This window comes from Herpailurus yagouaroundi, unplaced genomic scaffold (assembly GCF_014898765.1).
Source record: "Herpailurus yagouaroundi ecotype Mexico unplaced genomic scaffold, PumYag 205, whole genome shotgun sequence".
NCBI classification, from domain to species: domain Eukaryota; kingdom Metazoa; phylum Chordata; class Mammalia; order Carnivora; family Felidae; genus Herpailurus; species Herpailurus yagouaroundi.
Window position 1 is genome coordinate 6,558,724 of NW_024412436.1, and position 25,112 is coordinate 6,583,835.

At 39.4% G+C, this 25,112-nt stretch overlaps 1 protein-coding gene across 1 annotated transcript in view; it reads left to right on the plus strand.

Annotated features, from left to right (window-relative positions):
• Window positions 1–8,608, plus strand: part of FMN2 (formin 2) — a 396,703-nt gene extending 388,095 nt beyond the window's left edge. The window contains 2 exon segments of the mRNA XM_040451785.1: window positions 5,015–5,096; window positions 7,092–8,608. Coding sequence (XP_040307719.1) covers window positions 5,015–5,096; window positions 7,092–7,118 — 109 coding nt within the window. The 3' untranslated portion in view covers window positions 7,119–8,608.
• The last annotated feature ends 16,504 nt before the right edge of the window (window positions 8,609–25,112 follow it).

Genomic DNA, 25,112 nt, shown 5'->3' on the forward strand with positions numbered 1-25,112 from the left:
GAGGCTCCAGGCTCTGAGCCATCAGCCCAGAGCCCGACGCGGGGCTCGAACTCATGGACCGCGAGATCGTGACCTGGCTGAAGTCGGACGCTTAACCGACTGCGCCACCCAGGCGCCCCATAAAAGGTTTTTAAAGGAAATTTAAATTTAAGCTTTAATACTTGAAAGTGTTTTCTTTTTCTCTGGTCACTTTGCCCTGGACTGCAAAAACAGTCTCATCTGAGAGATAATCTCACAGTCCTATTCCTCACAAAATGATTCCCTCCCTACCCTGAGGTAGGCCTACAAAATCTGTCCTTACCAATTAATGGTGTCACCCATCTTTACCTTGATAAGCTTGAATTTCAGGTTTTATATTCATTCCAAATTGCTTTCCATCTTTGAGGACAACCTGCTGAGTAAGCATGCTGGGTGGTACAATATGACGAGAGGCGTGCAGTGTCTTAGAATCTCAGAGTCTTAGACCTTTAGAGCCCTAAAGCCCTGCCTATCTGTAAGTCCGACTTCTGGCCTTGCCGGCCTTCCAGACACAGCTGGGAGCCCTGAAGTATGTGGGAGGTGGGGAGAAGGCCTGTGGCGGCTACAATTACTGCCTCCAGGTCCGGGAACTCCCTTCGTTTAGCTAGCATTGAACTCGGTGTTCTAATTTGAAGCCCATTTAAAGTAGCTTGGTGATCTGGTTTTCCCGTGTGGAGAAGATAGAAATTATTGAAGAAGAGAGAGTCTCTACTCGAGCAGGCGTGCTGGTGCCAGTGAGAAGTGCTCACAACCTGCCATCTTAGAAAGAGAAAGCTTAACGTGGACACAAAGTAAACACAGCAAAGTACAAGTGTTAGGTCCATGCAGGGGTGAGCTGCCACATGGGTATATATTTTAGGAGGCCTTGAGGGTGGCCCTGTATCAGCACATTACAACAGTGATGAAGGCAGTGACGAACACGGGCCATCAAGTAAAAGTTAGATTGTGCCTCCGTTTATTGAAGAGAAAAGTTTGATTTTTTTCAGAAAGGCTTTATTCAAAATTGGTTATACAAAGTTGGCCCTTGAAGGGAGCAAGTCTCCATCTTTTGGAAATCGCATATTGATTCGTGTCACTCTTTCTAATTGTTGCCTGAACGAAACCTTGCTTAGAACAAAAATTATTTTGTTCAAATTGGTCACCTACTCTATTTGCCAAACCTGATTCCATATATGCCATTTGGTTATTTCCTATAATTAAATTCTCCCTTTAAAAAAATGCCTCATGTTATGATTACTTTTGACCTTTCACTTAAGGGATAAATATGCATTTTCAATATTTATTCAGCCTGGTTTTGTTTCTTAAGTTCTGCAGACAATAAAGGCTATTAACAGCGAAATATTAGCACAAACGTCAAATTCTACAGCCATTTATATACCACTCAGTATCCTTCTCTTCGGTCCAAAAGGCAATGCTACATTTCCTGTTTTCTAGTCTCTGCTTTCTGTGTTGTTTTTCCAAGATCACTAGAGGTGATGAGTGGAAGAGTTTTCATTATCATATGATTTGTTTTTGCTCATATTTTCTTTCTGTAATCTAGATTGCAGATTAGAAGTTGCAACTGTTAAATGAGCCTATCAAAGATGTCATCTGAAATTTTTTACTTCCCTTTTTAGTTCTCTAATAGGGTGAAATCTTGATTAACAAATGCCCTGGCAGTCCCCTTTGTGTGACTGCAACCAGATTCAAAAGAACATGTCTTCATGAATCATGCAAGGTCGGTACACCATCCCAGTCCTCACCCTAATCAGAGTTTAAACTCAAGTGCAGGCAACATTTGAAAGCTACGGGCTATCTTCCTTGGCCTACCCGTGGTTTCCTCTCTCTCCTTTCTCTTTTTATAAATGAAGACTCGTCCCTGTTTTTACTCCCCATCTCCTTTCCAAACAGGACGTAGTGGTCGTCTTTATTTATTGTTTGAAATGTTATCACCACCATGCTTTTTCACTTAAAGCCTGTGATGTCTAGTTGTGAGATAAACATCTTTTTCCTTCTCCATTTAAGAAATTTTCGGCATGATTGAATGGGGGGTGAGGCAGGAGGGAAAGAGGGTGGAACATGTACAAGTAGTTACTCAATAGGCCTAACTTGGATGAGCCAGCCGACGAGCCCGCCACACTCGCCCAGATGGAGAGCAAACGGGAGACGCTCATCAGGACAGCCGCCTCAGCCCTCTCTCTCCTTCCCGGCTTCTCCCTTGTTATGCTTCTTATTTCTGCCAACTCTGGCAGTGTATCTCACCTCCAGGGACACATTCTTTTTTCCTGCCTAAAGTGTGGAAAAAATGTCTTGTTGTCAGAGTTTTGTTGAAATAAAATTGGCATTTGGAAGAAGCCACATTTGCTGGGAAGCTTAGGAGGGGTGCAACTCCACAAAGTGCTGAAGCGAGCAAGTTCTCGGGGTATGGGCTGGGACCCAGTGTGCACTGGGAAGAGAGAGGGGTGAGGAAGCACAGTGGCTAGGGGCTCAGGGCGGCTGCCCAGTCCAGGTTTCAGGGGAATACCTTGGTGCCAGGGTGCAGTTTCTCAGTGTCGCCCACTGGCCGTGTTCATCACATTCTGGGGTGCTGCTTAGATTCCCACCCATTACAGGGCTTGCACCAGAGTGAGGCGGGCCGAGAGAACGGCATTTTAACATCTGTTCCATGCTTGTGCCCTTAAATCTGAATAGCAACTACTTAAGGTTCTGGTGCTTAGGGTCTCAGGTCCCCAAATCGTTTATTTGTGCCTATCTAGAGGTGCCTAGGATGCAGTGACTGACTCACCTGAGCCATGCACGTCAGAAACCGGAACATAAGGCAGACGCCAGTTCAATCATTGGCTTCTAAGGGTGTAGGGATCCCATGGCAGCACAGGAGGGAAGTGGGTATGTTCTCTAATCTCACTGTGGTATTCCTTGTCTCACTCGGTCTTTACACATATTATTCTTTCATCTTCTGTCCTGTTTCCCCTTCTGGGAAAAGTAAGAGCAGTTAAGACTTCTCTTTGAATCAAGGCTCAGCTGTCAACCTGTTCCAGAAAGATTCCCACAATCCCTACCCTCCTCCTGGACATGGCTGAACCTCTACAATCCTAGGTGGTGGTGGTGCTTAATTAATGCACACACGTAGTTTACTTACGCGGGTAGCTCTCCAATTAGACAGTGAATGTAATTGTCCTTATAAAACTGAGCCAAGCCTAGTGCGTGGCCTGGAGTCACTGCTCCAGAAATGATCGTCAAATGAAGGAGCGAGCTAAATCTTGTGAGGGTTCCCTGACGCACATTGTAATTTTCGGCATCTCTGCTGTAAGGAATGGCTGAATTTGGTTTTGAGTGAAATTAAATATGTTTGTGTTAGATTTGTCTTCCCACGATCCTTAGAAAAATGTGTTGTAAAAGCAAAATAGGGACACTGGGTGGTTCCGACCAACTTCGGCTCAGGTCACGATCTCACAGTTCCTGAGTTTAAGCCCCACATCGGGCTCTGTGCTGACAGCTCGGAGCCTGGAGCCGGCTTCGGATTCTGTGTCTCCCTCTCTTGCTGCCCCTCCCCTGTTCATGCTCTGTCTCTCTATCTCTCTCAAAAATAAAGAAACATTAAAAAAATTTTAAAGCAAAATAAATATGACAGTGGGAACATAAAAATGCTTTGGTGATCTAAGTTTTTGTGAAGTACTTTATCTTTTTTTAAATAAATGTCACGAAATAGTTTAAAGAGCTCCAAGTAACTTTAAGAGGGGATCCGCTGGATTTTGGCTTAGTGCTTACAAAAAAAGCTTTTTTAATTCCCCGTCCAAATGGTCACACTTAAATTTACTGGTAGCTATTTCAGCGGAAGATGGGAACTCCTGCAATCCTTTGTTATAAAGAAAATGTTTTTGTCTTCAAATGTTTGGAGGAAGGATTAAAGGCAATTTATGGCTCGGACGAAAAGTAATAAAAAGGAGTTGCAGTGGAGCATATTCTAAATTTTTGTCATTTTCTGGAATTACTAATAAGATCAACTCAGGCATTTCATGTCCAAAAGGAATTACTTTCATTCGTCACGCTTTAATGTAAACTCTAGTACCAATCTTAGAGCTACTATGCTGGATCATTTGCTTCCTTCACTGTTTCAAAACAGGTATTCATTCAGTTAATGTGATAGAGGAATTCTGCCATTAAATCTTTTACCACAGGGCTCAAGAAATATATTTGTAATTCATTTCTTTCAGGAAATAAGCTCGAAGATCTGAATTTAAAAAATCTTTTATTAAGATAAGTCACAGCCTTTTAAGTTTTTCCAGAAATGCTCCACTTTTAATCTCCAAGGGTATTATGATAATAAAAAAATAAATTAACCTGATAGGCCACTTTTCCTACTTATGGAATCCCTTTTTATTAGTATAATCCCAGTTTAAATTTTTTTTTTTCAACGTTTATTTATTTTTGGGACAGAGAGAGACAGAGCGTGAACGGGGGAGGGGCAGAGAGAGAGAGGGAGACACAGAATCGGAAACAGGCTCCAGGCTCTGAGCCATCAGCCCAGAGCCTGACGCGGGGCTCGAACTCACGGACCGCGAGACCGTGACCTGGCTGAAGTCGGACGCTTAACCGACTGCGCCACCCAGGCGCCCCGGCATATGAATTTTTATATGATATTATTGATTGATTTTAATGCTTCAGATTTATGTAGTAGAGCCAATCTCAGTACCCTTAGCTGAAAATGAGGGATATTTCCTTAATTTATTCTAGAAAAGACTCCTTTAATATAGGATGAAATGTAGATATAAAAATTTTCATGTGTTTGTATATCATTCCATTTGACCCCCTTTGATTCCAGGGTGAGAACCCGTGAATGAGTTAGCCTCTAGTTCAATGTTTTTGAATCAAAGGTCAGATAATGTTCTTGTGTATGTGATATTTTCTCCAATGATTCAAATCCTTACTGAGTTGCTACTTGCTCACCTACCATAAGGTGAATTCCAGTGATCTATGTAGGACTCTGTTTAAATACATGTGTTTTCTCTCCACCCAGAGTAAAAGAAGCCGAAGAGGTGTGTAGGCAGAAAAAGGGAAAATCACTTTATAAAATAAAACCAAGACATGACTCTGGAATTGTAAGTATTTAACTCTCCCCTTTTTTAACTTGTGATTTTCTTTGGCTTTTAAACATAATTTCCGCAACATATTCAAACTCACATAATGACACTTTAATTATTTTCCTCTTAACTATGAGTGGATGCTATGCTCTGACTTGAAGAATCTCCTTTTCTGTATGCTTTTGATCAGGCTCAAAGGCTAAGAGAATCTCAGTATCGACATTCAGAGCTTAAGATTTAAGACAAATCTCCTAAAGGAACGCATCTACCTGCGTGTGTGTGTGTGTTGGTGAGGTTTGGGGAGCAATTTTTCACTTTCTCCATTACACATGTATCACCAGTACAGGGCCGTATTTGAACCCAGAGTGGCTGTTATAATTGGAATTGGCACCATTGGGATCTAAAACACGATGGGAAATGCTGAGTACTAGTAGCATTGCCCTTTGCTCAGACCAGGGGCCTCAGACCCGGCTTGTACTCACAAATGGCTCCATAGAGTTGGCTGTGTATCAGCTGTAAACTAACAGCCTGACCTCAACAAGCTTATTTAGCGTTCGTACTTACCCACTTTCTTTAAAACACCACTTTCACACCCTGGGAGGCAGGGCTTGGTAAAAATGATGAGTTTTCTGGGGTGCCCTGGAGGCTCAGTAGGTTAAGCGTCTGACTTTGGCTCAAGTTATGATCTCACAATTCGTGAGTTCAAGCCCCACATTGGGCTCTCTGCTGTCAGCACAGAGCCCGCTTCAGATCCTCAGTCTCCCTCTCTCTGCTTACACTCTCAAAAGAAAAAAAAAAAAGACAAGTTTCCTTTATGACACACTGTCAGTATTTTTTTTTTAATTTTTTTTCAACGTTTTTTATTTATTTTGGGGACAGAGAGAGACAGAGCATGAACGGGGGAGGGGCAGAGAGAGAGAGGGAGACACAGAATCGGAAGCAGGCTCCAGGCTCCGAGCCATCAGCCCAGAGCCCGACGCGGGGCTCGAACTCACGGACCGCGAGATCGTGACCTGGCTGAAGTCGGACGCTTAACCGACTGCGCCACCCAGGCGCCCCAGTATTTCTTTTTTTTTTTTTTAATGTTTTGAGGTTTTATCACTTGGTACCCCAAGAGTAAGTAAATGATGCTGTTTTAAGTGAAAAGTTGTTTTAGGCCTTAAAATAGGAAAACTTTGAATTGGATTAGACTAACATAGTGTAAATGGAAAAGATAACGGGGTGCCTGGGTGGCTCAGTCAGTTGAGCATCCCAACTTTGGTTCAAGTCATGATCTCGGGGTTCATGAGTTCAAGCCTTATGTTGGGCTCTGCTGTTAGTGGGGAGCCCACTTGGGATCCTCTGTCCCTCTCTGTGCCTCCCTCACTCACACACTCTCTCTCTCTCTTAAAAATAAATAACATTTAAAAAATGGAAAAGATATCAAAATAACCCAAATTGGAATATGATTAAACCCTACTTAGAAAAAGTTAGGAATTACATCTCCACTTAAAATATATTTTCCCTTTAGTTTCTCTATATCAAAATTAATATTATCTAATGACAAGTATTACCTTATGGTTTAGGTTATTTTCTGCCTTTTTGATTTGAATATAACCTTAAAGGTGCACTGAATGAGAAGGGAAAATCATTAATCAACCTAATCATGCTATTGTAAGGATATAAGAGAATGAACACCCGGTTCAGTCTTTATGTATTTGTGCATAGGATGGAGAATGAGAAAGGTGAGCTGGTACTTTTTCACACTGGTGAGAAGCTGAATTTTTAAAGCCTCTTTTTTTTTTTTTTTTTTTTTTGGTCTCAAAAATAATTGGTGATTTGGCTGGGGAAAATTCTTACAGATAAAACAGATTTTGCTTATATATTCTTCCTTTCTGGGCTGGTGGATCTTCAACCTTTTCCTAGAGAATTTAATCCAAATGAAAAGATCTTGTTTGGGCTATTATATACTTCGTGCATTTTTGAAAGTTCTTACTTCTAACTGTACCTTTTCCCTGGTGCATTTATTTTCAGAAAGCGAAGATAAGCATGAAAACCTGAGCAATGAAAAGCAAAATGAACATGAGTCACTGCAACCACTTCCACAACATTCAGCTGACCTGAGGGTGGGAAGGAAACTATACCATTTTGTTCATTTTTCCTCTTGACCTCTAGCATAATCTTTGTGTTTTCTAGACAGTTCACCAATTGTTGAATTTTACTGTACATTCATAAAAATGCAAAAGCAGTAGACCGGTGGAGAATTTGACACCTTTTCTTTTTGTAAAGTTTATGGTATAATATTGATAGACCAAAACAGCATGTATAAGAGGCAATATTTGCATTAATGCTGAACATGCTAAATGTTAACTTACAATTTACTTTTGTGAGAATATTCCTTATCCCAGCAAAACACTTTCCTTTCTACTGACAACCAGTACTCCATTTCACTGCATTTAGATTTATGACTAAAATGTTATTTCTAGTGAATTGTTTGTATCAGTTTCATGTCTACATATAAATTTTCTATTTTAAAACTTAAGTACCATTTATATATCATAATCAAGGCTTCCCCAACTCTTGGGTTGCTCTCCATAACTATATATTTGTGAAAGAAGATTATCATTTTTTTACTCAAGTAAAAAATATAGCAAAAGGAAAGCCCTTTCCTATAAGTCATTTAATATAGGCAGAAATCAGAGTATTAAGTTTAATGAGGGCTTTTATCAGCCTGTGTTCTTTGAGACCGTACATAAAACTAATCTTCAGCTAAAGTAAATTAAAGTCGTGCCTCTCTATAATGTTACCATTGGCCTTCACAAAGAAAATATGACTCAATATGTTGAAGGAATTTAAATAAATGATGTTCATAAAATTGCCAAACATGACTAATTGTTGGCAAAAAAAAAAGTAAGTTTTCAGGTGGATTGGCATCTGTTAATTCACGTACCTGCCTGTTTTTACATTATTAGAATCATCTCTATGTGTTACAGCAGGTGATTAAAAGCTATAAAATGAGTATGTAATGATTTGTTACCTGAAGGAGCCTAGGAAAGGATTTTATTTTATTTCAAGGGGGAAGAAGAGTAAATCTCCCACTCTTTGTGAGAGTATTTTAAAGTCAGCTCAAGATACATTGTGATGGCTTTGTCTAATATTAACAGGTGTTTTTTTTTTTTTCTAATTCTTTTAATGATATTTGTTGGGGCTTATCAATGTTGATAAAGGGGAGAATTTCTTGCTATCAGAAACTAATTATGGAAAGACTTAAAAAAGAAAATGTCCTGAATCACAAGTATGTTTGCATTTATGTAAAGTATGGTCTTTTACCTTTTAGTTTATAGTTTAAGTGCAAAGAAACAGTAGTGGATTTGGTTTGTTTTCTAGTCTTCCTGTCTCCTTCAGTCCCTCCAATGTGTATATTACCATTATTCACTGTAATAATAGGGCATTTAACAAAGATCGCTATGTGCAATACTGTATTTAGTGTTTCTATTTCAATTTTTCTAGGATGTTAATTTATATGAAAATAAAATGAATAATAAAAGCGTTCTGTGCCTATTGTGTGTATATTGCCTAAGGATGCTTCCAAAATACCGTCATCATATTCAACATTGGGAGAAAATAAGTTACACTCTGAAGATTTTTTAAAAGTTCTGATTTCAGGTTTAACAATTGTTAGTAGGTAAGTGTTAAAAAAAAATGAATGCTTCTTACACAATCTTAAGGAAAAAGTATTTTCCACTGATGAATTGAAAGATGTTAATATTTGAGGAATCCTTCTTCCAAAAGTTAAAAGTTAGATGCAAAAATTCACTTGATACAGATTAAGTGGTGAAGGACTATTGGAAGATGATAAGGTCAAGGGGAAAATTATGGTATAGATGGGATGGATATAGATGAGGAAATGGAAGGAATAAAAACTAAGCACTCTGCTAACAGAGAAGCATGAAAAGAGTTTCCTTTTCTTGATGAGTAAGTTTTGCGTTTAGATTGATAATTTTTCAATTTAAACTCTTTTATCACCTGTACATTGACTTACCTACTTTGTGGCAAGGCTTGGTGCTAATAACTGAACGTCTCAAAGATCAAGGAACAATTTTATGAACATCATTTGTTTACATTCCTTAATCAAGTTGGGGGGAAATAAAGCAGCAAAGACAGTTCACTACTGTCCAATTTAGAGAGCACAAAAAGCTGGGGTGCCTGGCTCAGTTGGTAGATCATGTGACCCTTGATCTCAGGGTTGTGAGCTCAAGCCCCACATTGGTAGTGGGGCCTGCTTTTAGAAAAATATGGGGGGCGCCTGGGTGGCTCAGTCGGTTAAGCGTCCGACTTCAACTCAGGTCACGATCTCGCGATCCGTGAGTTCGGGCCCTGCGTCGGGCTCTGGGCTGATGGCTCAGAGCCTGGAGCCTGCTTCCGATTCTTTGTCTCCCTCTCTCTCTGCCCCTCCCCCGTTCATGCTGTCTCTCTCTGTCTCAAAAATAAACGTTAAAAAAAATTTAAAAAAAAAAAAAGAAAGAAAAATATGGACAGAGAGCACAAAAAGTTAAATCTCAAGGGATGGGTGGGTATTAGGCAAGTGAAAGGGGAGAAGAGAATTCTACAAATGGAAAGATAGTGCTCAAAGGCATATGGAAACCATCATTTCTTTTGGTTTGGGATCAAGACAATCTTAAAGTCATCTATGCCCTTGCTACTCACAGCAAGGTAGTGGATTAGTGGCACTATCACCTAAAAGCTTGTTTGAAATGCAGTTTTAAAAGTTTTCCAAGTGGTTGGTGAGGAGGGGATGATGCTGCACTTCTAATAGAGGTAGCAAGCTGAGAAGAAAAAAAAAAGCATGGAAAATGGATGCAAAATAGTCTGCCACACCTGTAGAAGAATAAGAAATGGGGTATAAGGCAGGGTAAGTGATAAGGACAAACACATAGGATCAGGGGTAGAGCATGAAAGTCTTTAATACAAAGAAACAGTACGAAGTACGTTGTGGAGCCAATAAGTTATTTTGAAGTGGTAACATTAACTGTTTTTGGTTTAATAAAGCCCACTCTGGTACCAGCGTGGAGGAGAGAGTGGAAAAGTATAAGCCTGGAGGCCAGAACACCTTTAAAGAAACTATTACAATTCAAAGGAAGAGATAGGACTTAATAGTTGTAGAGATGGAAACTTGGAGCTGAAAAAAGATTTGTTAGGGAGTTAAAACACATATGAGAATTTCAAGTTTTAGATGTGAAAAACAAGAAAGCAGATTGAATTTAAGCTGACAGTCTGATTCTTGAGTGGGTTATTTGGCAAAGTGTGGCTCTGTATCAATAAAGGGGGTGGGGAAATGCTTTACTCAAATTTCTTCATAAATATCAGTGCCTCAGAGAAACCTCTGGTAAGCCTTTCAAGAAAAGCAACTTTATCTCCAAGTCTTTATCCTTAAATCTACTTCTATATAGTTATTAGTACACAGCCTGTCGCTCTCTCAAGTTTAAATCCAGAAGGACGGGGACACCTGGGTAGCTCATTCAGTTAAGCGTCCGACTCTTGATTTCAGCTCAGTCATGATCTCACAGTTGTGAGACTGAACCCTACTTCAGGCTCTGTGCTCGGCATGGAGCCTGCCTGGGATTCTCTGTCTCTTTCCCTCTCTCTCTTCCCCTGTCCCCAACTCACATGCTCCCCTCTCTAAAAATTCTAAAAACTAAGTTTTTTTTTTATTTATATATGAAATTTATTGTCAAATTGGTTTCCATACAACACCCAGTGCTCATCCCAAAAGGTGCCCTCCTCAATACCCACCACCCACCCTCTCCTCCCTCCCACCCCCCATCAACCCTCAGTTTGCTCTCAGTTCTCAACAGTCTCTTATACTTTGGCTCTCTCCCACTCTAACCTCTCTTTTTTTTTTTTTCCTTCCCCTCCCCCATGGGTTCCTGTTAAGTTTCTCAGGATCCACATAAGAGTGAAACCATATGGTATCTGTCTTTCTCTGTATGGCTTATTTCACTTAGCATCACACTCTCCAGTTCCATCCACGTTGCTACAAAAGGCCATATTTCATTTTTTCTCATTGCCACGTAGTATTCCATAGTGTATATAAACCACAATTTCTTTATCCATTCATCAGTTGATGGACATTTAGGCTCTTTCCATAATTTGGCTATTGTTGAGAGTGCTGCTATGAACATTGGGGTACAAGTGCCCCTATGCATCAGTGCTCCTGTGTCCCTTGGATAAATTCCTAGCAGTGCTATTGCTGGGTCATAGGGTAGGTCTATTTTTAATTTTCTGAGGAACCTCCACACTGCTTTCCAGAGCGGCTGCACCAATTTGCATTCCCACCAACAGTGCAAGAGGGTTCCCGTTTCTCCACATCCTCTCCAGCATCTATAGTCTCCTGATTTGTTCATTTTGGCCACTCTGACTGGCATGAGGTGATACCTGAGTGTGGTTTTGATTTGTATTTCCCTGATGAGCGACGCTGAACATCTTTTCATGTGCCTGTTGGCCATCCAGATGTCTTCTTTAGAGAAGTGTCTATTCATGTTTTCTGCCCATTTCTTCACTGGGTTATTTACTTTTCGGGTGTGGAGTTTGGTGAGCTCTTTATAGATTTTGGATACTAGCCCTTTGTCTGATATGTCATTTGCAAATATCTTTTCCCATTCCGTTGGTTGCCTTTTAGTTTTGTTGGTTGTTTCCTTTGCTGTGCAGAAGCTTTTTATCTTCATAAGGTCCCAGTAATTCACTTTTGCTTTTAATTCCCTTGCCTTTGGGGATGTGTCGAGTAAGAGATTGCTACGGCTGAGGTCAGAGAGGTCTTTTCCTGCTTTCTCCTCTAGGGTTTTGATGGTTTCCTGTCTCACATTCAGGTCCTTGATCCATTTTGAGTTTATTTTTGTGAATGGTGTGAGAAAGTGGTCTAGTTTCAACCTTCTGCATGTTGCTGTCCAGTTCTCCCAGCACCATTTGTTAAAGAGACTGTCTTTTTTCCATTGGATGTTCTTTCCTGCTTTGTCAAAGATGAGTTGGCCATACGTTTGTGGGTCTAGTTCTGGGGTTTCTATTCTATTCCATTGGTCTATGTGTCTGTTTTTGTGCCAATACCATGCTGTCTTGATGATGACAGCTTTGCAGTAAAGGCTAAAGTCTGGGATTGTGATGCCTCCTGCTTTGGTCTTCTTCTTCAAAATTACTTTGGCTATTCGGGGCCTTTTGTGGTTCCATATGAATTTTAGGATTGCTTGTTCTAGTTTCGAGAAGAATGCTGGTGCAATTTTGATTGGGATTGCATTGAATGTGTAGATAGCTTTGGGTAGTATTGACATTTTGACAATATTTATTCTTCCAATCCATGAGCAGGGAATGTCTTTCCATTTCTTTAAATCTTCTTCAATTACCTTCATAAGCTTTCTATAGTTTTCAGCATACAGATCCTTTACATCTTTGGTTAGATTTATTCCTAGGTATTTTATGCTTCTTGGTGCAATTGTGAATGGGATCAGTTTCCTTATTTGTCTTTCTGTTACTTCATTGTTAGTGTATAAGAATGCAACTGATTTCTGTACATTGATTTTGTATCCTGCAACTTTGCTGAATTCATGTATCAGTTCTAGCAGACTTTTGGTGGAGTCTGTCGGATTTTCCATGTATAATATCATGTCATCTGCAAAAAGCGAAAGCTTGACTTCATCTTTGCCAATTTTGATGCCTTTGATTTCCTTTTGTTGTCTGATTGCTGATGCTAGAACTTCCAGCACTATGTTAAACAACAGCGGTGAGAGTGGGCATCCCTGTCGTGTTCCTGATCTCAGGGAAAAAGCTCTCAGTTTTTCCCCGTTGAGGATGATGTTAGCTGTGGGCTTTTCATAAATGGCTTTTATGATCTTTAAGTATGTTCCTTCTATCCCGACTTTCTCAAGGGTTTTTATTAAGAAAGGGTGCTGGATTTTGTCAAAGGCCTTTTCTGCATCGATTGACAGGATCATATGGTTTTTCTCTTTTTTTTTGTTAATGTGATGTATCACGTTGATTGATTTGCGAATGTTGAACCAGCCCTGCATCCCAGGAATGAATCCCACTTGATCATGGTGAACAATTCTTTTTATATGCCGTTGAATTCGATTTGCTAGTATCTTATTGAGAATTTTGGCATCCATATTCATCAGGGATATTGGCCTGTAGTTCTCTTTTTTGACTGGGTCTCTGTCTGGTTTAGGAATCAAAGTAATACTGGCTTCATAGAATGAGTCTGGAAGTTTTCCTTCCCTTTCTATTTCTTGGAATAGCTTGAGAAGGATAGGTATTATCTCTGCTTTAAACGTCTGGTAGAACTCCCCTGGGAAGCCATCTGGTCCTGGACTCTTATTTGTTGGGAGATTTTTGATAACCGATTCAATTTCTTCGCTGGTGATGGGTCTGTTCAAGCTTTCTATTTCCTCCTGATTGAGTTTTGGAAGAGTGTGGGTGTTCAGGAATTTGTCCATTTCTTCCAGGTTGTCCAATTTGTTGGCATATAATTTTTCATAGTATTCCCTGATAATTGTTTGTATCTCTGAGGGATTGGTTGGAATAATTCCATTTTCATTCATGATTTTATCTATTTGGGTCATCTCCCGTTTCTTTTTGAGAAGCCTGGCTAGAGGTTTGTCAATTTTGTTTATTTTTTCAAAAAACCAACTCTTGGTTTCGTTGATCTGCTCTACAGTTTTTTTAGATTCTATATTGTTTATTTCTGCTCTGATCTTTATTATTTCTCTTCTTCTGCTGGGTTTAGGCTGCCTTTGCTGTTCTGCTTCTATTTCCTTTAGGTGTGCTGTTAGATTTTGTATTTGGGATTTTTCTTGTTTCTTGAGATAGGCCTGGATTGCAATGTATTTTCCTCTCAGGATGCCTTCGCTGCGTCCCAAAGCGTTTGGATTGTTGTATTTTCATTTTCGTTTGTTTCCATATATTTTTTAATTTCTTCTCGAATTGCCTGGTTGACCCACTCATTCGTTAGTAGGGTGTTCTTTAACCTCCATGCTTTTGGAGGTTTTCCAGACTTTTCTCTGTGGTTGATTTCAAGCTTCATAGCATTGTGGTCTGAAAGTATGCATGGTATGATTTCAATTCTTGTAAACTTATGAAGGGCTGTTTTGTGACCCAGTATATGATCTATCTTGGAGAATGTTCCATGTGCACTCGAGAAGAAAGTATATTCTGTTGCTTTGGGATGCAGAGTTCTAAATATATCTGTCAAGTCCATCTGATCCAATGTCTCATTCAGGGCCCTTGTTTCTTTATTGACCGTGCGTCTAGATGATCTATCCATTTCTGTAAGTGGGGTGTTAAAGTCCCCTGCAATTACCACATTCTTATCAATAAGGTTGCTTGTGTTTATGAGTAATTGTTTTCTATATTTGGGCGCTCCGGTATTCGGCGCATAGACATTTATAATTGTTAGCTCTTCCTGATGGATAGACCCTGTCACTATTATATAATGTCCTTCTTCATCTCTTGTTACAGCCTTTAATTTAAAGTCTAGTTTGTCTGATATAAGTATGGCTACTCCAGCTTTCTTTTGGCTTCCAGTAGCATGATAAATAGTTCTCCATCCCCTCACTCTCAATCTAAAGGTGTCCTCAGGTCTAAAATGAGTCTCTTGTAGACAGCAAATAGATGGGTCTTGTTTTTTTATCCATTCTGATACCCTATGTCTTTTGGTTGGCGCATTTAATCCATTTACATTCAGTGTTATTATAGAAAGATATGGGTTTAGAGTCATTGTGATGTCTGTATGTTTTATGCTTGTAGTGATGTCTCTGGTACTTTGTCTCACAGGGTCCCCCTTAGGATCTCTTGTAGGGCTGGTTTAGTGGTGACAAATTCCTTCAGTTTTTGTTTGTTTGGGAAGACCTTTATCTCTCCTTCTATTCTAAATGACAGGCTTGCTGGATAAAGGATTCTCGGCTGCATATTTTTTCTGTCTAGCACACTGAAAATCTCGTGCCAACTCTTTCTGGCCTGCCAAGTTTCAAAAGAGAGATCAGTCATGAGTCTTATAGGTCTCCCTTTATATGTGAGGGCACGTTTACCCCTTGCTGCTTTCAGAATTTTCTCTTTATCCTTGTATTTTGCCAGTTTCACTATGATATGTCGTGCCGAAGATCGATTCAAGTTACGTCTGAAGGGAGTTCTCTGTGCCTCTTGGATTTCAATGCCTTTTTCCTTCCCCAGTTCAGGGAAGTTCTCAGCTATTATTTCTTCAAGTACCCCTTCAACACCTTTCCCTCTCTCTTCCTCCTCTGGGATACCAATTATGCGTATATTATTTCTTTTTAGTGTATCACTTAGTTCTCTAATTTTCCCCTCATACTCTTGGATTTTTTTATCTCTCTTTTTCTCAGCTTCCTCTTTTTCCATAACTTTATCTTCTAGTTCACCTATTCTCTCCTCTGCCTCTTCAATCCGAGCTGTGGTGGTTTCCATTTTGTTATGCATTTCATTTAAAGCGTTTTTCAGCTCCTCGTGACTGTTCCTTAGTCCCTTGATCTCTGTAGCAAGAGATTCTCTGCTGTCAGCTATACTGTTTTCAAGCCCAGCGATTAATTTTATGACTATTATTCTAAATTCACTTTCTGTTATATTATTTAAATCCTTTTTGATCAGCTCATTAGCTGTTGTTATTTCCTGGAGATTCTTCTGAGGGGAATTCTTCCGCTTGGTCATTTTGGATAGTCCCTGGCGTGGTGAGGACCTGCAGGGCACTTCCCCTGTGCTGCGGTGTATAACTGGAGTTGATGGGCGGAGCCACAGTCAGACCTGATGTCTGCCCCCAGCCCACCGCTGGGGCCACAGTTAGACTGGTGCGTGCCTTCTCTTCCCCTCTCCTAGGGGCGGGATTCACTGTGGGGTGGGGTGGCCTGTCTGGGCTACTTGCACACTGCTAGGCTTGTGATGCTGGGGATCTGGCGTCTTAGCTGGGGTGGGTAGGCAAGGTGCACAGGGGCAGGAGGGGCAGGCTTAGCTTGCTTCTCCTTAGGTGATCCACTTCAGGAGGGGCCCTGTGGCAGCAGGAGGGAGTCAGATCCGCTGCCGGAGGTTTGGCTCCGCAGAAGCGCAGAGTTGGGTGTTTGCGCGGAGCGAGCAAGTTCCCTGGCAGGAACTGGTTCTCTTTGGGATTTTGGCTGGGGGATGGGTGGGGAAGATGGCGCTGGCGAGCGCCTTTGTTCCCCACCAAACTGAGCTCTGTCGTCCGGGGGCTCAGCAGCTTTCCTTCCCTTTGTCCTCCAGCCTTCCCGCTTTCTGAGCAGAGCTGTTAACGTATGACCTCCCAGCCGCTAAGTCGCTCTTGCTGTCGGAACACAGTCCGTCAGGCCCCTCTGCTTTTTGCAAGCCAGACTTGGGGGCTCTGCTTGGCCAGCGAGCTGCCCCTCCGCCCCGGCTCCCTCCCGCCAGTCCGTGGAGCGTGCACCGCCTCGCCGCCCTTCCTACCCTCTTCCCTGGGCCTCTCGTCTGCGCTTGGCTCCGGCGACTCCGTTCTGCTAATCCTCTGGTGGTTTTCTGGGTTATTTAGGCAGGTGTAGGTGGAATCTAAGGGATCAGCAGGACGCGCGGTGAGCCCAGCGTCCTCCTACGCCGCCATCTTCCCTCCTCTCCCTCTAAAAACTAAGTTTTAAGAAGAAATAAGAAATTTAAGTCCTGAAGGACAGAGACTGTTTTCCCTCAGGACTAAATCTATAACATTAAAAGCAAGATGTGACACTCAAATAAAGATGTATTGATTTCATGAAGAAATAAATGAGAGGCAGAAAAGGAAAAAGTTAAGGGCTGAAAGGGAATGGAGAATCCACAACATGTGCTCGACATGCAGTTGGGATTTCTGGTAGATGGAAGATATTGAGGAACTCGAGAGATGTAATTGTGGAGATTTTGAGGTAAAAGCCATCTACAGTGAAGTGATAGTTGAAATCAGATGGATTGTTGACATTACCTGGGGAAATCTGGAACAGAGGTTAAAAAAAATCACATAAGGGTTGAGACTAGTGTTTAAAAGAGAAACAATAGGTCACAGAAGGAACCTCGAGAAGATTAATCGGGGAATTAAAAATGGAGAACCAGGAAGAAGTAGTTGTGCAGAAGTCAAAGTAAACAGCATCTCAAAAAGAAACCCTCTCTCCACTGACACCACCCTTTTGCCCTTCAAACATGCTACTATTGTAAATAACAAATGTAATAAAATATATATGATGAATTGACTTGTTCAATATTCTGTTTAAGCTATTTTAGGGAAGCAGTGTAGAAAAGAGATTTAAAACAGCTCTGGAGTTCTATTATGGGTATGACTAAGTAAGCTTCTAAGAGACAATCCTCCCCAGATAGTAACTGTAAACTCCGAACAAAATATAAAAGCAGCCACTTGGAGGCCCTGGATAATGAACAAAGGAGGCAGGTTCTGGGGGCACAGTGGGGGTGGAACTTACAAGAATGGCCCAGGGCCTGAGGGCAGGAATGGTACTGCATCCAGCAGCTAAAAACTCCTAAACCAGCAGTCTTTTTGGCTAGATGATATCATCTTTAAAGTCCCCAGGAGGAGGAGAAACCCTGTCAGCCAGAATTCTATATTCTGTGAGAATATACTTCAAGACTGGAAGTGTATATACTTCAAGACTGAAAGATACTTGCATTTATAAGAAAGCTATTCATATTTGTTACTAGTAGACCTATACTACAAGAACACTAAAGAAAGTTCAAGTTGAAGAGAAATGATACCCAAAGAAAATGTGTATCTTGAAGAAGTAACAGCAAGCACTGGAAATGGTAAATACCTAGGAAAATATAAAAGACCAGTTCTTGGGACATCTGGGTGGCCCAGTCAGTTGAGTGTCCAACTTTGGTTGATTCTGTTTCTCTCTCAAAAATAAAACATTAAAAACATTTAAAAAAACTACTTCTTTTGCTTTTAACTTATTTTAAGCAGTGATGGTTTATTTTATTATTTTTTAAGAGAGAGCATGTGCACGTGAGTGAAGGAGGAACAGAGAGAGGGAGAAAAATAATCTTAAGCAGGCTACACACTCAGTGCTGAGCCCAACACAGGGCTTGATCCCAAAGACACCAAGATCATGACCTGAGCCAAAATCAAGAGTCAGACGCTCAACTGACTGAGCCACCCAGGTGCTCCAACACTGACAGTTTAAAGCAAAAAAAATTAACATTTCTTTGAAGAGTTCATAATGCATGTAAATGTAATGCATAAGGCAATTTCAAAGGATGGCACAGGAAGAGAGAATAAATTGCAAGATTTCTATATTTTACATGAAGTAGTACAATATTAATTCCAAATAGACTGAAAAGTTAAGGATGTATACCCTCAAAATTCATAGTATAACCTTTAGTGCAGCCACTAAAAAGTAAGGGAACAAGTATATCTAAGGAGTCAATAGACACATTAAAATGGAACTCAAAATCTATTTGAATACTTGAAGACATGAAAGTTTGGAGACAACAGAATTAAAAAGGATAGAGGATAACCAGCAAGATGACAGCCTTAAACACAACCTTATCAATTACCTTACATGTTAATGGCCTGAACACTGTAAAAGGCAGAGATTATCACACTGTACTTTTGTTGAGAGGCAAGATTATTCTGCCTACAAAATACAAATTAGAAAGATACAAATAGATATAATCATAAATATAGGTAAGTATTGATGCCAGCTTTAGAATAGACGAAGTAAATATTGACAGACTTAAGGAAGAAACAATTCCATAATAATGGTTGGAGGTTTTCACACTCCTTTCCTACTAACTGATAAAACTAGAGAACCAATCAGTAAGGGAAGGGGAGAGTGGGCTGTAAAGAGGGAAGGAAGAAGAAAGGGAAGTTAGGGAGTGCAGGTTGAGTGAGAGGAATCTTTACACGGTAATGGGAGCTAATCATGCCCCATTTATGGAGGGAAACCAAATCAGGCTTACCACCAGAGATGTGGGACTAGAATGGAGGTTACTCACCAGTGAAAGTCAATCAAAAATAACTCCAGTGGATGCTACACAATATGGCAAATAAAGCAGCCAATGCGTCATAGCGGGAGAAAGTCCTGCAGAGCAAACAGGGCCAGCGAACTTGTTGGCCCATGCCTATTCCTGCAATGTCTCCAGTATCAATGCTCCCCAGGAACCAAGTGCTCCCCAACAAAAATTTAATTCTAACTGGAGATTGATGGAAATGACAGAAAATGACTAGATATAGAGAGCTAAGGGGAGAAAAAGCATGAATACTTCCTCAAGATAAGTATGCAAAACACACTTCCCAAAGCACTAGAGGAAAATGTCAGTAAGAAAGAATAAATCAACGCAATAAAAACGAATTAAAAAATGCAAACAATAGAGCAAAATGGACATGAGTTAATAAATAACCTTAAAATTTTAAAATATATAATCATCGAAATAAAAGCATACATATAAACATAATTCTAGATGGACACAAAGTAAGAGATCATTAGCGATTTGGAAGATAGTGCCAAGGAATTCACTGAAATCATACCACACAGAGATAAAACATTTTTAAATATGTGAGAGAAGTTAGATACAAGATACACTGAGATGCCAATCTGAGAGACATCCTATAAGGAGAAACTAACAGAGATGGTAGAGAAACCAGATAATGGCGAGAGGAATGGCTGAGGATATGGAGAACTAAAGAAAGACACGAATTCTCTGCTTGAAAATGCATAACATATTCTAGGCAGGATAAATACTGATAAAGTTACACCTAGAAAAGTCAAAGTGAATCTCCAGCTACATAAAGACAAAATTTCAAGACTCGCAGAGAGAAAGTATACAATGGAATGATAATTATACTGAAAGCAGATTTGTCTTCAGCAGCAATATATATTGACAAAGGTAAATAGTTCCTTTTTGATTTGTGTAATGAAAACAATGAATCAAGACCATTATACCCAGTTTAAGTATCATATTCACATGGAAGAGGGGATAGATATTTTCAGACACATGAAAACTAAGACTTTACTACTCAAAAACCTGGCTGAAAGATCTGCTAAAGGGTATACTTCAGCAAGGAAAAAAAGATGAAGACGAAATGAAGAGTCAGGACACAAGAAATCACAGAAATTAGTGAAATAAATAACTCTAGATTGTAAACAGTAATAACTATAATGAGTGTGTTTATAAAGGGGACTAGAATTTTGAGTAATAAGATGAATAAGAGAAATTAAGGAAATAATTCAAGCATGTGAAGGGTCTTGCCTAGTCTATTCATTCATTTCATTCAGAAAATGTTTATAAAGTGGACAATACATGCCAGAAACTGTTGTTGGTTTTGGGAGTAAAGGACCAACAGTAAAATGTCCTATGCTCATGGAACTTACATTCTAGTAAGGGAAACCAAAAAATCACGAAAAATAATGTCAGGTGCTATGATAATTTAAGTAGGGTGATCAATAATTTGTTCTTAGAACCAGAATACCTTTGAAGGTGCAAGCAGTACTCTTATGCCAGGGAAACCTCTATAAACTAACACCATTCCATACAAACTCTGGCCATTCTGTGTGTATGTGTTATCTAAGCTTTAAGTGCTATGATGAAAAGGAAAAGCATAAGATAGTGACATTGGATATGTTTAGACATTGTTACAAAAATATGAAATTAACTGTAAGTGAAAATTTTAGGATTTTCTATAAAATAATACAAATAACTGAAAGCAAAGAGGGAATTACAACTATTCAACGAAAGGTCAGAAAAGCAAGAAAAAGCAAAGCAAAACAGAATATGGTAAGAGACTGATTGGACGCTAGGTGGGAGTACTAGGGAAGAAAAGGAATTATCAGGACCAGGGTGCTCTGGAATCCTGTGCACCCTTCCATGTGTTACACCCATCAGTCATGATCATTTTCACTTCTCAGCCAATCAATGAACTCAGACCTTGCGGGGCTGTATTTTTAAATTTTTGTTTCCCATGAAGTGCATCTTCAATTATGTAATCAAAAGCAATAGAAAGAGGTTTAAGTTTTAAAATGGTGTGATAAAGGGAATATTTACCCTTTCTCTTCTCAGAAATCATCACAAAGTAATAAGGAGCAAAAGCACAAACTTCATCTTTGATTAAAATTAGAGGTATTGCAAACCCAAACCACAAATTATATGGAAGATCTTCCAAATGTGTGGGTATGGAAAGAGGCAGAGAAAGGATGCTCACAGAGGCAGATTACAGAAAAGGCCAGGAAAGATTTCTCTAAGATGAGGTCACATCTTTAGGTGCTATCTCAGAATCCTGTGTTTGCTATAATGTACTTTGGCCCACCAATTAGTATTAGAAGCTTCCTGTATGTGGTTTATTATTATTTTTTTTAAGCAGGGAGGAAGCCTAAATGAACAATGGGACAGACAAGTCAGATTTGCAGGAAGATGTCTATCAATACAATAAGGGTGAGAAAATTACTATGAATTGGAGTAATAAGTTTAAGAATAAGTCATGCTCTCTACATTACTTTGTAATGAAATATTTGCTAGCTTGAAACAACCCAGTCTGCTCTCCAACACACCTCCCACCAATAGCTGGTGAGCCTCACCTACCCCTCCTAAAAATTATTTTTAAAAAAGAGAATACTATAGAACACATTTATGAATAGTACTTCAAAAATGCCAAGAATATATTAGCCAACATAAGGACCATGAAGAAGTTGGGATGCCAGGAAGATCATGTTTATAGCTTTACATGGTATATATATGTGTATTTTAAAATAATATTTTTATGTGATGAAAAATTATGTGAGTTCCTCCAACTGCTAAAAAAATCATTTATGCAATTCAACATAATTCTTTATGAAAAAAGTCAGAATGATGTAAGTATGTCCTTAAAAGATCAAATACCTCAAGGCAAAGTCAGCTTTGACCATAATTTAAGCATTAGAAATGTTCTCATTAAGAATCAGCAGCAAGACCAGATATGTACTTTCACCATTTATCACTCTTCTGATGAAAAAAAAAATCTTAATTAAAGGATAAAATTGAAAGAGAGGAGGTAACATAATTTTTATTTGCTGTTTATTAGCTTATTTACTCAGAAAACAAAATAATCAGCCAAAAATTTATTAGAAACAATAACAGAATGTGGTAAATTGGCTAAGTAAAATTTAATATACAGAAATCAAGAACTTTCACGTGTATTGGCTATATAACTGGGAAAATTTCTCACTTAAAATAGCAAACAAAAAAGGCGAATAGCATGGAATGAATGTAACGAATGTGTCAGATCTATATGAAAACAACTTGAGAGACAACATGAAATAGAAAGGCATATAATCAGCAATGTCAGTATTCCCTAAATGAATCTTTAAAGTTAATGCAATCCAAATAAAAATGTCAACAGAATATTTGGGGGGGGGGTGATAAGGACTGAAGAAGTTGACTTTAAAATTCATGGGGCGCCTGGGTGACTCAGTTGGTCAAACGTCCAACTTCCACTCAGGTCATAATCTTCCGGTTCGTGGGTTCGAACCCTGCATCAAGCTTTGTGCTGACAGCTGGGAGCCTGGAGCCTACTTCAGATTCTGTGTCTCCCTCTTTCTCCACCTCTCCCCTGGTCACACTCTGTCTTTCCTCTCTCTCAAAAATAAACATTAAAATAATTTTTAAAATTCATATATAAAAACAAGAATAGTCATTAAATTTGGGGGGGGGGAAGGAGCAGTAGAAGGAGGAGCTGGCCCAACTATTAAACATATTAGAAAGTGACAATAAGTATTTGTAAAAGCAAAATAGTGGAAATTTCTAAATAAGGAGATAATATGCAGGCTTTAAAAAAGAAAGAATGTGGGACACTTTATGTACTGATATAAAAGATGTACAACATTTTGTTAAAAGAACCCATAAATAAAAGCTAATGTCTTTGTCATTTTTGTGTGAAAGAAAAAAAGAAGCAGATCTCTGTATACTGCACTCCCCTTTATGTAAAAATGGGGGCAATGTGATTACTGAATTCAGAAACTAACATACATAGACGATCTCTGGAGGCATTCCGAAGATATTGCTAATATGAGTTGCTTCTGGAGAAAGAAAACTGGTGGCCTATGGGATAGGTAAGAGAAAGATCTCTTCACTGTTACATCCTTTGGTTCTTCTGCATTTTGTATAATTTTGAAAAATAAGTCAATATAGAAATATTTTATAATTTTTGGAATGTGTCCCATTTCAATTATCAAATGCCACCTATCTGGTCACTTCTGTTGAATCAAGAAGACAATATGCTTTGGGTAATTTATGATGCCTGTACATCACTATAGCAGCTCTATCAGATATCCTCCAAAGCGAAGATCAGGAAAATTCTCACATTAGACCATTATGGATATTTGCAAGGGTTGGAAGCCAACTTTGCTTGTCTGTTGCAGGAATGAAAAAAGAAAAAAAAAAACTCAGGAAAAAAAGTCAGGGTGGTCGGTAGGCCGCTGGACACATTTTCTCCTATGGTGGTCTGGTGTTCTGATTGTCACAGTAACATTGGGCTTTTTATTTCACAATGGCCCATTTTGGTAATTTTTATGCAAAACCCCATTCACTTCAATTTTGGAGTTAACTTCATACAGTTCTCATTGTCTTTATGTAAATGTTTCTAATTTATGGCTATAATCCTACCATACACTGTAAATTTTCCAGAGATTAACAACACTTTCTGATCCATGCAATGGATCACAGGACCAACCCTCTCCTTACAACGTAATCAACAATGAGATTTTTCTGTTGGTTTGAGGCTTTTGGAGTCAGAAACTGGCAATATGCTTAAGCCATGTTATAGTAAGCCATATACAGCTCCATAATGTTATTTTCTATCCATATATTTCACTTGGTAAATGCTATCTGTCACTTAGCATAGCAAAGGGTGAGAATCAAGAATTTTAATATTTAGTTTACAGACTTCCAGGACAAATCCAGAAATAGACCCCAGCACTAGAGTGCCTTCTAGCACACGGAAAAACAGACGTGTGGTGCCTATGGTAACACCAGTTGTATATTGTTTGGCTCCTCAAATAAAACAAAAATTAGAAAAAAATATATACCACCACAAAATAAAAACAGAAAGCAAAAAACTAGAAGATGTAAATATTTGGATAACTCTCAAACCTTTTTGCTGAACTTTCAAACATAAAATTTAAAGTTTCCAGCCTTGATTAGACACCCAATTCATAATCTGTATCCAATACCTACTCCCCAGACATTAACAATTGCATCTTTCTCATGGCTACACTTTTGTTAGATGAAGAATGTCCTGGCAACAGATTTTACGGATGGAAGTAGTGGTTAGGAACTCTTTATGCGTGCCAGGTTTTTAAACACACTTCTTTCCTTCAGGATTGGAGTTGGGGCTCAAGCCAACAGTGCTTCATCAGGAAGGTTTGGCATTGCTCAGCAGAGAGATGCATGAGACAAATGACAGAAGCATTGTGCAGAACAAGAGGGGTTCGGTGAAATGACAGTAGGGCCCCACTTTCTATATGAGGTAGTGAACAGACACTGCCTGGGGACTGTCACTCATTTCCTTTATTGCTGTTCTTTTTAAGGAGTACAGTTGACCCTTGAGCACAAACAAGGGGGTTAGGGGTGTCAACCCTTGCAGTCAAAAATTCACATATAACAACTTTTTAACTTCCCCAAAAGTTAAGTTTTAGTAACCTGCTGTATTGGAAGCTTTTTTGATAACACAAACAGTTGATTAGCACATATTTTCAATTTTGATTTAATTTAATTTATTTTTTATTTTAGTACAGGTAACATACAGTGTTATATTAGTTTCAGGTGTACAATATTGTGACTCAACAATTTCACATCACCCAGTGCTCGTCACAACAAGTGCATTCCTTAATCCCCATCACCCATTTCACCCATCTCCCCAGCCACGGCCCCCCCCCCCCCCCCGCAATCATTAATTTAATTTATAAAGTTAAGAATCTGTTTCTTGGTTTGCCTTTCTCTCTCTCTCTCTCTCTTTTCTTTTGCTCATTTGTTTTGTTTCTAAATTCCACATATGAGTGAAATCATATGGTATTTGTCCTTCTCTGAGTGGCT